The 12,811-nt window shown below is 39.9% G+C and overlaps 1 protein-coding gene across 1 annotated transcript in view; it reads left to right on the top strand.

Moving 5' to 3' along the window:
* The window catches only part of DENND5B (DENN domain containing 5B), a 184,159-nt gene that overhangs the window by 67,876 nt on the left and 103,472 nt on the right, over positions 1–12,811 (top strand). The window contains exon 2 of the mRNA XM_080659118.1: positions 8,264–8,373. Within this exon, the coding sequence (XP_080515244.1) occupies positions 8,264–8,373 (110 nt within the window). The remainder of the gene's footprint in view (positions 1–8,263; positions 8,374–12,811) is intronic.

The raw sequence follows: 12,811 nt of genomic DNA on the forward strand, positions 1-12,811 counted from the left end.
CTGACTCCTGGTTGCCTCTTTGACATCTTCCATGCTTGCCTCTTGCTGCATCTCAGCCATGACAAGCTCATCTCTGCCTCAGGGATTCTGCACTTGTTTCTTCTTCCATTCCTGAAATATCTTTTCCTGAGATGACCTCATATGTAGAATTAAGAGCACAAACTCTGGAGTCAGGTTGCTTAGGTTTGAATTTTCTAGTTGTCTAACATTGGACAAGTTAGTTAAACTTATTGTGCCTCCGTTTCTATATCTGAGGACAATAATAGTACCTACTTCATCGAATAATTGTGATGATGGAATGAGCTGATATATGTAGAGCACTTGGAATAACAATGCCATATAGTAAACTCTATGTGTCAGCTGGGATGGTGATGATCAGGCCTCTACTTCCATGCTGCCCACTCAGAGATGGTTTAAATAGTGCCAGAATCATCAGAATAAATGATAAGTGTGCCTCCTGGGGGATCTGCTTGGAAGAGGACAGCCCACTGTGATAAAGGACAACTCATGTACAGGTGAATGCCACAGTCGTGCCCCTTCATTTTAGTTTCCAACCTGTAACCTTCCACATGCCTCCCCATTTCTCTTTCCCTAGTCAGTCTGCCTTGTAGGACTCACTGCTGTTCAGTATTTTGTCTCCCAACTCCAGCTCATGCCAGTTCAGGCTGAGTCTTTGCAAACCTGTGTGGACAGACATATGAAGGAGAAGAGTTACCTCACCACCACATCCTCTCCTTTCCTCCTCAGCATGGAGTTCATGGGCAGCATCCAGAGTTTTCCATTTCCTCCCCTTGCCTTTATCAAAGTGCTGGGTAAACATTTTCACTCTGAATATTTTGTCCATATTACGTGTGTGTGTGTGTGTGTGTGTGTGTGTGTGTGTGTTTTGTTTTGTATGTGCTTTAAAATGAAAAAGGGACAGGACAGAAGAGATTAATTACCTTTTTAAACTTCCCATCTATTTTCCTTTTCTTTCTATCAGCAAACTTTTAAAAAAACATCTAGACTTCTGCGGTATCCTTCAGGGACAGGAAGATAGGGAAATATTGTGACCTTGCTTTGTAGAGAAACACGGTGGCAGAAGTAGTCTGTGGTGGAAACGGATAATGAGGGAGGGAACCCACTGGGGCCCTAGGAGTGAGAAGGTTCAGAGAGGAGATAAGTGAAGAAATCTGTAACAGGGCCGCCAGGCTGAGGTGCAGCGCCAAGGTTCACTCATCTCACAAATCCCTCTCTACCTGCAGCCGCATGCACAGGCTGTAGAAATCCTCAGCAGTGGCTAGGAGCTGGGGTAGGGTCCCACTCCCAGTGCCAGTGAGAGGAAGCATGGAGCCACCAAAAGGCCAGGTCTCATGCTCCCAGCCACAGTGAGAAGAGGGGTATTCTCAGCATTCCCACATCATTGCTTACAATTCTCTGCATCACTGGCCAGAGTAGATTGACCTGGAATGACTTTCATTATTATTATTATTTTCGTTTTCTCTGATGAAATCAGAAACAAGGGCTCTTTGAAGTAATTGGAACGAATGGTAAATATTCCTAGTGTTACCCTGAACAAAGCCAAGAGTTTTCACCTTAATCAGGACCCAGTGGGTTTTAGATAAGAGCCTATTCTGTTAGACCAGTTAGTGGATTGTGTTCCCTACTTTGTGTCTCATTTTTGTGAGAGTGATGCTTGCTTTTCCAAATGGGGAAGATTAAAAAAAAAATCATACATATATATTGATTTCAGAGAGGAAGGGAAAGGGAGAGAGAGGAAAGCATCAATGATAAGAGAGAATCATTGATTGGCTGCCTCCTGCACACTGGGGATTGAGCCTGTGCCCTTGACTGGAATCGAACCTGGGACCCTTCAGTCCGCAGGCGCACGCTCTATCCACTACTAGTAAGCCAGGCCAGCTAGGGCCAAATGGGGAGATTTTTGTGTCATGTTCTAATACTACTCCGCTCTCCTCTAACGAGTAGTCATTATTCCTGCAAACTGGAAAGAGGAAATACCTGTACTATATACTTAATGAGTGTGGTCTGCTTCTTGAATTCTTTCATGCCAGTACCAGTAACAGTTGTTTGCCCCCCAGAGGAGTGCAGAGTCCTGGAGGAGATTGACTTTGTGTGCCCTCATGAGAGGCACCCTCAGCCAGGGATGTCACTCACATGCGTGTGGGGCTGTTCAGAGGTCTGTCTGGTTTGGGCCTCTGTCCCTGATGATGGGTGTCAGTTCACAGTCCTGACTGTCCCTAAAGATCCAAATAGCTTCCTTGGTGACTTCAGGGTGCTTTTAGTCTTTGCTTTATTCCGTCAGTGCCGGAGCCCCATAGGCCTTTAGGACCTTGCATTGTTGGACTCTTTAAAGGAGACACTGACATCTCTGCAAAGATGTCAAAAAGCTGTAGACATTTAGGTAACCCATAAACACATCCAGAAGGTTTTTATTTCTTTGTTTTTTAATCTTTATTGTTGAAAGTATTATGTGTCTCCTTTTTCCCCCCATTGACCCCTTCCAGCCCGCCCCCTTCCCCCCACCAAGTTGTGTTTTTTTTTTTAAATACATTTTCATTGATTTTTTTAGAGAGAGAAGAAGGGAGAGGGATAAAAAGATAGAAATATCGATGAGAGAGAAACATCATCAATCAGCTGCCTCCTGCACGCCCCTCACAGGGGATTGAACCTGCAACCCCGGCATGTGCCCTGGCTGGGAATCAACCAGTGGCCTCCTGGGTCAACGCTCAACCACTGAGCTACATCAACCTGGCGTCCAGAAGTTTTAACACTCTTTAGTGCCTCTCAGTTACCAAGCTCTGATTTGGATTCTTTCATAGCCTGGTCCTCACTCTAGTAAACTTTCCTCCCAAAGTTGACACTTCTTAGTAAAAAGTGCTTATGAGGATAGTTGATTAAAGTGGAATCTTGGTACAGAGCAAACTTCAGCTTATGCTTGCATAGTGATTACAAAAGGTAGACTTCTTATAATATTGAATATACTTATATGCTTTTGTCCTTATCTTAAATGTTGGAATGTAATTTTTAAAACAGATGTGATTTTTAGAGCAGTCTTAGATTTACAGAAAAATGGAGATAGTACATAGTTCCTACACCCCTCACCCCTCGTCCACACATGAAGTTTTCCCTATCATTAACATCTTCTATCATTAACATCAATTAATTGATACATGTGTTACAATTAATCCATTTTGATACATTATTAACTAAGGTCTGTACTCTATTCAGATTTCTTTAGTGTTTATTTAATGTCCTTTCTGTGTTCGAGGATCCCACCCAATGTACCGCGTTACAGTCAGTCGTCATGTCTCCAAGGCTCCTCTTGGTTATGGCAGTTTCCCAAACTTTCCTTGTCTTTGATAATCATGACAGTTTTGACAAGTATTCATGAGGTATATTGTAGATTTCTCCTCTTGGAATTTGATGTTTTTCTCCAGATTATACTGAGCCTCTAGGTTCATATGATGAGACTATGTTTAGCCTTGTAAGAAACTGCCAAACTGTCTTCCAAAGTGGCTGTGTAACATTTTGCATTTTCACCAGCAATTTATGAGAGTTCTGTCACTTGTATACTTGTCAGTGAGTCAGTTTTTTGGACTTCAGCCATTCTGATAGGTGTGTAGAGGTTGGGATATAATTTTTAATTTAGTCTTACTATCATACTTTGTTATATCTGACTATCCTATGTAATAATCCTATATAACAAAAGGGTAATATGCAAATTGTCTCCTCGACCAGGAGTTTGACTGGAGTTCGACCAGGGGGGGGGCCACCCGCCAACCTCCTGCGTTCCCTCCCCATGGCTGGCTCTGATTGGCCCCCCCACCCCGATCGAGGGCAGGGCTGGCCAGCCAACTGCCCATGGCCCCTTCCCCTGGTCGGTCCGGCCTGATTGCTCTGATCAGGGCAGGCCGGCCAGACCCCACCCGTGTACGAATTCATGCACTGGGCCTCTAGTCCTCTATAATAAAAGGCTAATATGCAAATTGTCCCCTTGACCAGGAGTTTGACTGGGAGTTCAACTGGGAGTTTGACCAGGGGGCAGAGCTGGCTGGCTAACTGCCCACGGCCCCTCCCCACAGCTGGCCCCGCCCTGATCACCCTCCCCCCCTTCCCGATCAAGGGCAGGGCCAGCGGCCAACTGCCCGCGGCTCCTCCTCTTGGCTGGCCCTGCCTGATCACCCCAATCAGGGCAGGCTGGCTGGACCCCACCCATGTACAAATTCATGCACCGGGCCTCTAATAGAAACATAAGCTTTCTCCTGATATTTCTCTTCAAATTACTATTAAGAAAAGAATGTGTGCTTTTCCCCATTTGAATAACAGTTATAGATGTTTAAATAGCATTTCACTTATTACAATCTATAATAATAGAAGCATAATATGCTAATTAGACCGGATGTCCTCCTGGACAAAGCTGCAGTGGGCAGGGGTCGAGGCAGAGGCGTCAGAGGCCCACAGCGGCGGCAGGCAGGGGCTGGGGCCAAGGCCCTTGCACGAATTTCATCAGCGAGCCTCTAGTAAAATATAATTACCTATTCTCTTTCCTTTCATATTACTAGTTTATAAGCTGCATACTATTGGCGTTAAGTTACATTCCATTGATGTTGATGTTTCATGTTGATTGCTTTTGTTTAATTTTTTTATTCTCATTTTCCATTCTTCAAAGTCAAATTTTTTGCTTTTTTGTTTGTTCATAAAGCTTTTTTGTTTCTGTTACATTATGTAGTTTTGTACCAATGGCTAGAAGCAAATCGTCATGGCAGGAGCCAAGATGCTGCAAATACGACCTCAGGTAAAAATAAAAAGTTGAGGTGTTAGAAATCATTATTTTAATTCACCCAAGCCCATCGTAATTGTTTGTTTATTCAGTTTTGCTCAGGCAAAAAAATAGGTATTGTTTTGTGTCTATTCTTTCTTCTTCATCTTAATTTTTTTAAAGATTGCATTTGCTTCAAGCCTTGAAAAAAATTATTCATGAGCCTGTAAGCTCTCTTGGCAGATATGTCCTATTTTTTAGGGGGAAAAGTTTAATTGCAGCTAGGTTTAGGAGATTACTTGACAGTATTATTTGAAATTAAGTCTTTATGTAGTTGTAGTGGGGGGTGTTAATATTTGCACAAATTTACAATCCTTGTTCATTTCAGGATAATGTTTGAAGGTGGATTTTAAGTTAAGTAAAGGATGCTTATATATAATTTCTAGTTCCTGGGAATCCAAATTCTTAGACTGATTCATTTCTCCTGCTAAGTCCTAGTAATAGATTCTAAGTTAGAGGTTTATTAAAACCTGGGCTCAAAATGAGAAGATAAGGTTATTCCCCCATTTCACATCTCCAAAACGCATCTCCAGGTTTTCTTCTCTGACTGGTGCTAGTAGGAATAGCTGAACCCACTCATTTCTAAATCCTTAACAGTGTTACCAGAATTTCTTCATAGTTGTTTATTCCCCTAATTTCCTTCAAAATAATATTTGCCAAGACAGCTGCATATATAGCAATGATCTTTCCTATTTCCCCCACCCCCCTTTATGGCAGTCTAATTAAAGGTGGTGGTGGTGGTGGTGGTGATGGTGATAGTCGTGGTGGTGGTGATTCTGTGATTTTTTTGTTGTTGTTTTTGTTTTGTTAGATTTGGGTTTCTGTTTCGTGAGTTTTTTGGGTTTTGTTTTTGTGAATTTTTTTTCTCTCTGGAGGTGGTTTTCCTTCTCTCTCTTCTGGTGATTAATTGGTCCTCAAGAGGGTGTGGTGTTCCTTAGTGAGCAGAACAATTATATTGAAAATGGCACTGTGGTGACTTTTCTGATTTATCTTTTATAACTTCATTTATGAATGAGGATAATGTTACTATTTTAACTGAACTCAGGCAGGAATCATTAAAAGGTAAGTGTTTCAAGGAGTTCTGTCCTGAGTATGTGCTGTTTCTTATGCCCCACAGTATTTCATATTTTATTGACATTATTGGATAATAAAAATAAGCACTTTGGGGATTTGAGGGTGGGCGAAGGAGGGCGTTTCTTGGTGGCTGTATATTTCTGAGGCTATCCTGTTGCTGTCAGTAGCACAGTCAGCAGATAGACCTTTAGAAGCAGGAGGAAGTGTCTGTTTTATTTTTTCTCTGACTTGAGGTGAAATAAAAAGTAACCTTTTTTTAAAATGAAGAAGTGACTAATCTAGAATACAGGATTAGCTTAAAGATGGCATTCATCCTCCTGAAATAAACACTTTTCTTTAGACACATTGACTCATGGACCATTTCCCATTGACTTTTTGATGTTTACAGACCCTTAGAAGCATGGTGCAAAAATGGATAACTTTCCTTAGGGATGCCTTTGACATTTGTCTTCTAAAAGTAAAAGCTCTCTACTCCATCTCTTAAAAGATGGAAATATGGGGTAGAAAGATGAAGTGCTTGCCTAAATAAATAAGAGGAACAAACCCAGAGGAAAATGATCATTAGCCAAGGGCTCAAATTAGAAACAGTAGGTTACTTGCAGCAAATCTATTTAAATTATGTGCCTTTATTCAAAAAAGCTCTTGTAAATTATATTGCAATCTCCTGCAAGATTTTAGAGCAAGCATGTCAAACTCAAAGACTAACACGGGCCAAATAAACAAGGTTTAAGTTTATGTGGGCCGCAAAAAAACAAAAGCTCCAATTTTCATAGAAACATAGGTTTATTTTGATAGAGACAAGCTGAATACAAAGGACTGAAATAAATAAGTAGTTGTTACCATAAGATATTAGAACACTTAAATAAAAATTAATTTTTTTGAACATTAACTTACCAGACCCTGAATAACTGCACAAATTAATAAGCGTAATGCAAATCTATTTTTCTTGTTCTCTGAAAGCGAAATATTTCCTGTTGCACACACCAAACAAGTCAGTCCAAGACTAATGACGTGGCAGTTGGCTGCTAAAATATTCGCTGCTAGTATTAGTGGAGAGAAATGGTGCACCTGCACATAAGGCGTGTAAGGGAAATGAATGCAACATGATTATAGTAATCTAGTCATTAGCGAACGTTGTAGTTTGTTATTAATAATTATGTATAACAGGATATTGTAAAAATTAAGTTATGAAATTTTTATTGAAATGTTTTTTACATACCATTATATTGGCTGGGCTGCAAAAATATTTGTTGTGGGCCCCATGCGGCCCGCGGGCCGAGAGTTTGACATGTTTGTTTTAGAGTGTGCCTTTTCTCTCCTGTGATCTGTTTTGCACTAAAAGGTGTTTTAATATTCATCTCTTCATATTCTTATGAAAAATGGAAACGGAGTCTGACTACATGTCCAAGTGTGACTCATAAATTGCTTTATGATATTTTTACTTTTACAAATACTGGTAACTGGCATTTATCTTTTGATATAGCAGCTCGTGTTTTGCACTTAAAAAGTAAACTTTAAAAGTACAAAAAACACAGGAGAAAGAATAAAGTTGCTCCAAGGTCTTCTACTTTCTCAATCTCAACTTTTTGAAATTGAGAATTTAAGATCCATCCACATTAAAATAGTTTATGAAACTAAGGCATTTGTAGGTAACAGGTCTCATGGGAGTTCATTTGATCGAGGAGATAAAGAACTGAGCTGACATCTATTATTAAATTTTCTTATATATAACAATTAAAGACTGTTCTACTTTTCTTTCCAGATTTTTGACAGGTGATGAATTTGGCTTAGAATAGATTATTTCTTTTCAGAGTTTAGTGTGTTTAGTGTGTTTTGTCTACTAAGCTAGACAACTCAGTAATGATGTTTCTAACTCTGTTAATTCTTGTAAAAGCCTGGAGATGCAGTCACATTTATCAGAGAATTTTGTGGAAATTTAAGCCCATTGCCTTTTTTGAGTACTGCAGCATTGGGTCTGTCCATATACAAAATTTCGGGATCATCAGTTTAATTCAGGATGTTTCTTTAATGAATTAAATATTTCCAAATAGATATTTTTATCATTACATACTGCAATGAGGACAATAATTAGGTTATGGCAAGGATTATATCATATCTGACTTTTAATATCAATTGTCTAGCCAGGATTTAAAAATTCAGATTCTAAAGTCTTCAGTGCAGACCTTTTATTACAGGTGGTTATTTTTTTTTCATTTGTCCATTGAGAATTTTACAGTGCAGACTATTAGAAGTAGAAATTGAATTAGATTTTAATACCATCAGTCAATATAGCTACAACATAAAACTAAAGCTATGACATGCTTTTGAAGAAATTCTAGATATTAACTAATTGTTAATTATTTGTTATAGGTGAAAATTTTGACCAGAGTCCTTTGAGAAGAACATTCAAATCCAAGGTTCTGGCCCACTATCCTCAGAATATAGAGTGGAACCCTTTTGATCAAGATGCAGTAAATATGGTATGTATTTTTCTTTTCCCTTTTAGCCTTTTTATTTTACTGAGATGACAATAGTGACTATTTTGAATGTCTTACATTATTTTATTTATTTATTTATTTATTTATTATTTATGTTAGTCCTCACTCAAGGATATTTTTCAATTTATTTTACTTTATTTTAGAGTGAGCAAAGGGGGGCGGGGAGAGAGAGAGAGAAAGAGAGAGAGAGGAACATCCATGTAAGATGTCTTTCTCACATTGGTTGCATCACGGCCAGGGATTGAGCCTGCAACCAAGGTACATGCCCTTGACTGAAATTGAACCCGGGACCCGTAAGTTCAAGGCCAGTGCTCTAACCACTGGGAAACCAGCTAGGGCATTATTTAATTCTTTAAATATACATTTTTATATGATAATATACTCATTTATAGTTGTAAAAAATTAAACTCAGAGAGTTTCAGTAACATGCCTAGGGTCCCCATAGCAAATAATTATGTACAACAGACCCTCCAAACCATTTTCTTTTCCTACTATTAAGCTGTGTTGTGAGTTTGTATTAACTAACACAGAGATGGCTTTGATAAATAGTGATATTACTTTGTTTTCCTGGAAAGAATCCTGATGGAAGAAATATGATTACAGTTTTCATATTAAAAGGAATGTTGTATGATAGGCCTGTAATGTACCACAGTCACAGAGTAAAGAGCGAAAGGACCTTCAGTGCGTCATTTAAACAGTAGGAATTTGTTTGTAAGGGCTTTGAATTAATGTCATGCATTACCAGTGGTGATTTTAAGTCTCTTTAGAGATACTTGGGCCTAACTAACTAAGTAGGTCATAGTTTGCAGATCATTTAGAGATCTGCAAATTAATCCTATCTAATAAAGAGGGAATATGGTAATTGACCATCACACCCTCACAAAGATGGCGGCACCCACAGCCAATAAAGAGGGAATATGCTAATTGACTGCCACACCCTCAAAAGATGGCAGTGCCCAGCCTCCTCAGCTCTGCCTTATCCAGCCTCAGTCCCCCAGTCCCCTCAGCCCTGCAGGGGAGGGCAGTTGGGGACGATCATGCCGGCAGGGGAGCAGTTAGGCAACAGTCCGACAGGGGAGCAGTTAGGGGGCTATCAGGCTGGCAGGCAGAGTGGTTAGGGACAATCAGGCAGGCAGGCAGGCGAGCGGTTAGGAGCCAGCAGTCCCGGATTGTGAGAGGGATGTCTGACTGCCGGTTGTGGGATTGGACCTAAACAGGCAGTTGGACATCCCCCGAGGGGTCCCAGATTGGAGAGGGTGCAGGCTGGGCTGAGGGACACCCTTCCATGCACGAATTTCATGCACCAGGCCTCTAGTGGGAAATTATTAAAGAAAAGAGTGTAAAAATAAAGCAATGAAAAAATGGATAAGAATGTAAATAGATTATAACACTTGATCCTCTTAAATTAGTAAGATATTTCAAAGTATAAATTATTTTGTGAGAAATTAGAATGGTGTCCATAGCTAGGGTCTTAACTACAATATAAACCCACAGTAATTTGGAACCAAATATCACAGTAAACCCATTCCAGTCTGGGCCTTGCACCAAGGAGAGAGTAGCATGGTAATTTTTCTAAGGACAAATGCCTAAGCCTCTTGGCACTTTCAGCTATTACAGAGTCCAGTGTAGTTATTTCTCTAAACTATCACCCAATACCAAAATAACCAGAGATGCCATTTTACTGGAAGTTAATACTGCGGAGCCCAGCCTCCTCTTTGGTGAAGATAAAACTATAGATATGAAGTAGAACACAACTGTTGTATTTATAGGAGTTGGAGAATTATAGACAAGTTTCTGACTAAAATAGTTAACAAGCAGCAGTGACAAAAAATAATTTATCAGCTGCTTATGCCAGCAAATTAGTGGGAAAATAGTAAAGAGTGTCAAAATAAAGCAATGGAAAAATGGACAAGAATGTAAATAGATTATAACACTTGATCCTCTTAAATTAGTAAGATATTTCAAAGTATAAATTATTTTGTGAGAAATTAGAATGGTGTCCAGAACTAGGGTCTTAACTACAATATAAACCCACAGTCATTTGGAACCAAATATCACACTGATGTGTGTGTGTGTTTTTCTTTTAATCATTTGAATGGATTAAAAGTGAGATATTCATGATAGCTTTTGCTTCTATCTGCAAAAAATTAATTTTTAAATTAATTATTCATTTCCTTGCTCTGTCTTTGCTATTTTCCTCTCTCCTTGCCTCTGAGGTTATTTTATGTAAGCAGCAAAAGTTTCCCTCTGAAGAATAAACACATAGGTGTGTATTTTGATGGTTAAGCACCACACAGCATTTTGTTCATTGCTGCAAATCTAGAGGGATTTGCTGGCACTCCTTGAAAATCTCTGAAAAGCATCCCATTAAACTAGTCTGCATTTGGGTCATAGATTTACTGCCCTTAATTTCCTCTTTGATTTATTAGTAAGTGCATTTGTATGAAGCTATAATTTATTCCACCCAAAGGCATAAAGCTTTGTTCTGTTTGTAAGATTTATTTTTATTGTTGAAAGTATTACAGATGTTCCCCCTCCTCACCCTCCATTGACCCCCTCCACACTGCTCCTCTCACCTCCAGGCCTTTCTCCCTCCCCCACTATTGTTTGTGTCTAGAGCTTTGTTCTTGCTGTTAGCAAAATCCCACTCCAAGGAGTGAGTCACTGCCTTCTGTAGTATCAGTCATTCCTCTCATAAGCAACAATGGTGCTTTGAAATAAGGGTCAGTAATTTCACACAGAAATTAAGTACCCCAAAGCAGTGAACTTCATTAAATAAAAAAATTCCACATGTATGAGTGCAATGCAAATATAATAGAAAATAGATATAAGTGGCAGGTGAAATTGTTTCTGAATTAATTGCTTTTTATACACTGAGTGGTCAGATTATTATGATCTCTGAATGCATAATAATCTGGCCACTCAGTGTGTGTGTGTGTGTGTGTGTGTGTGTGTGTGTGTGTATATATATATCTTTTGGTTGTTAATTCAGAGATTTTTATGGGGATGGGGATGGAAGTATCATAAAACAGAGAACAATACAACAAACAATCTTATACCCACCACTCAGAACTAACACATGCCAACACTGACACTTTGCTTCAGATCCATATCTTTCCTCTTAAAGCAAAGCATTGCAAATAGAGCTGAAGTTTTCCTGCCTTTCCCCCCATTTCAGATCTCTCTGAGTACTCTGTATTGGCATCCAGATTGTTTATGCAGCATTCTAGTAGATAGATCTTCTCCTTAAGAATCTGTGGCTCAGTTGGTTGAGAGTTGTCCCGTGCACCAAAAGGTCACTGGTTCAGTTCCCAGTCGGGACACAAGCCCAGATTGTGGGCTCAATCCCTGGTAAGAGTGAGTGCAGGAGGCAGCCAATCCATGTTTCTCTCTCACATCGATTTCTTTTCCATCTCCCTCTCCCTCTCTCTTTCTCTCCCTGTCTCTCTCCCTCTTTCCCTCTCTCTCTCCTTCCCTTTCTCTCTCTCTCTCTTTCTCCCTGTCCCTCTTCCTTTCTCTTACTCTAAAACCAATAAAAACATAGTAAAAAAAAAAAAAAAGAATGCAGTGAACCTGGGAACTGTTAGGAAGAAAATATGGTCAATACCTTTGAAGCAAGTTATCCTATATAATAAAGAGGTAATATGCAAATTGACTATCATGCCCTCGCACAAGATGGCTGCCCCCATGTGGTCACAAGATGGCCGCCCCCATGTGGTCACAAGATGGCCACCACAAGATGGCAGGCAGGGGAGGGCAGTTGTGGGCGATCAGGCCAGCAGGGGAGGGCAGTTAGGCGTCGATCAGGCTGGCAGGGGAGTGGTTTAGGCTGATCAGGCCTAAACCGGCAGTTGGACCGGTTTAGGGGTCCCAGATTGGAGAGGGTGCAGGCTGGGCTGAGGGACACCCCCCCCCCCCTCAGTGCACGAATTTTGTGCACCAGGCCTCTAGTATGAAATATAAGGATTCTGTTTTGTATATCCTAAATGAAACATCTGATGTGTGATATTTGGCAATAAAAGAGTAATAACTATTATAAAGCTCTAAGTTTACAATCTGTAAAGCTAAGTTTACAGTTTATTATTTACTTTAATAATGAAGAAGGGTGGAATGGAATGATAAGCAAAGAGTAAAGGGTTGGCTGGAAAAAAACCTATTCAGATGCCTGTCTTGCAAGATTCAAAAAGAAAAGGGCACTATATATACTTGACAGACTCAGCAAGAATTTGAAATGGATAACCCTTAGTTACATTAATAGGTTTGACATTAGAATGAAAGTAAGCACTCATTTTAACCCAAATTTAAGTTTGTGTCTCACAGTAATAGGAATGGGATTCTAATCCAGTCATTACCTGGGTAGCCCACTTGTTTTCTTAGCATCACACCAAGACTATCACACTGGCATCTCAAACTCAGCACG

The sequence above is a fragment of the Plecotus auritus genome (genome assembly GCF_963455305.1).
Source record: "Plecotus auritus genome assembly, chromosome: 3".
Taxonomy (NCBI): Eukaryota; Metazoa; Chordata; class Mammalia; order Chiroptera; family Vespertilionidae; genus Plecotus; species Plecotus auritus.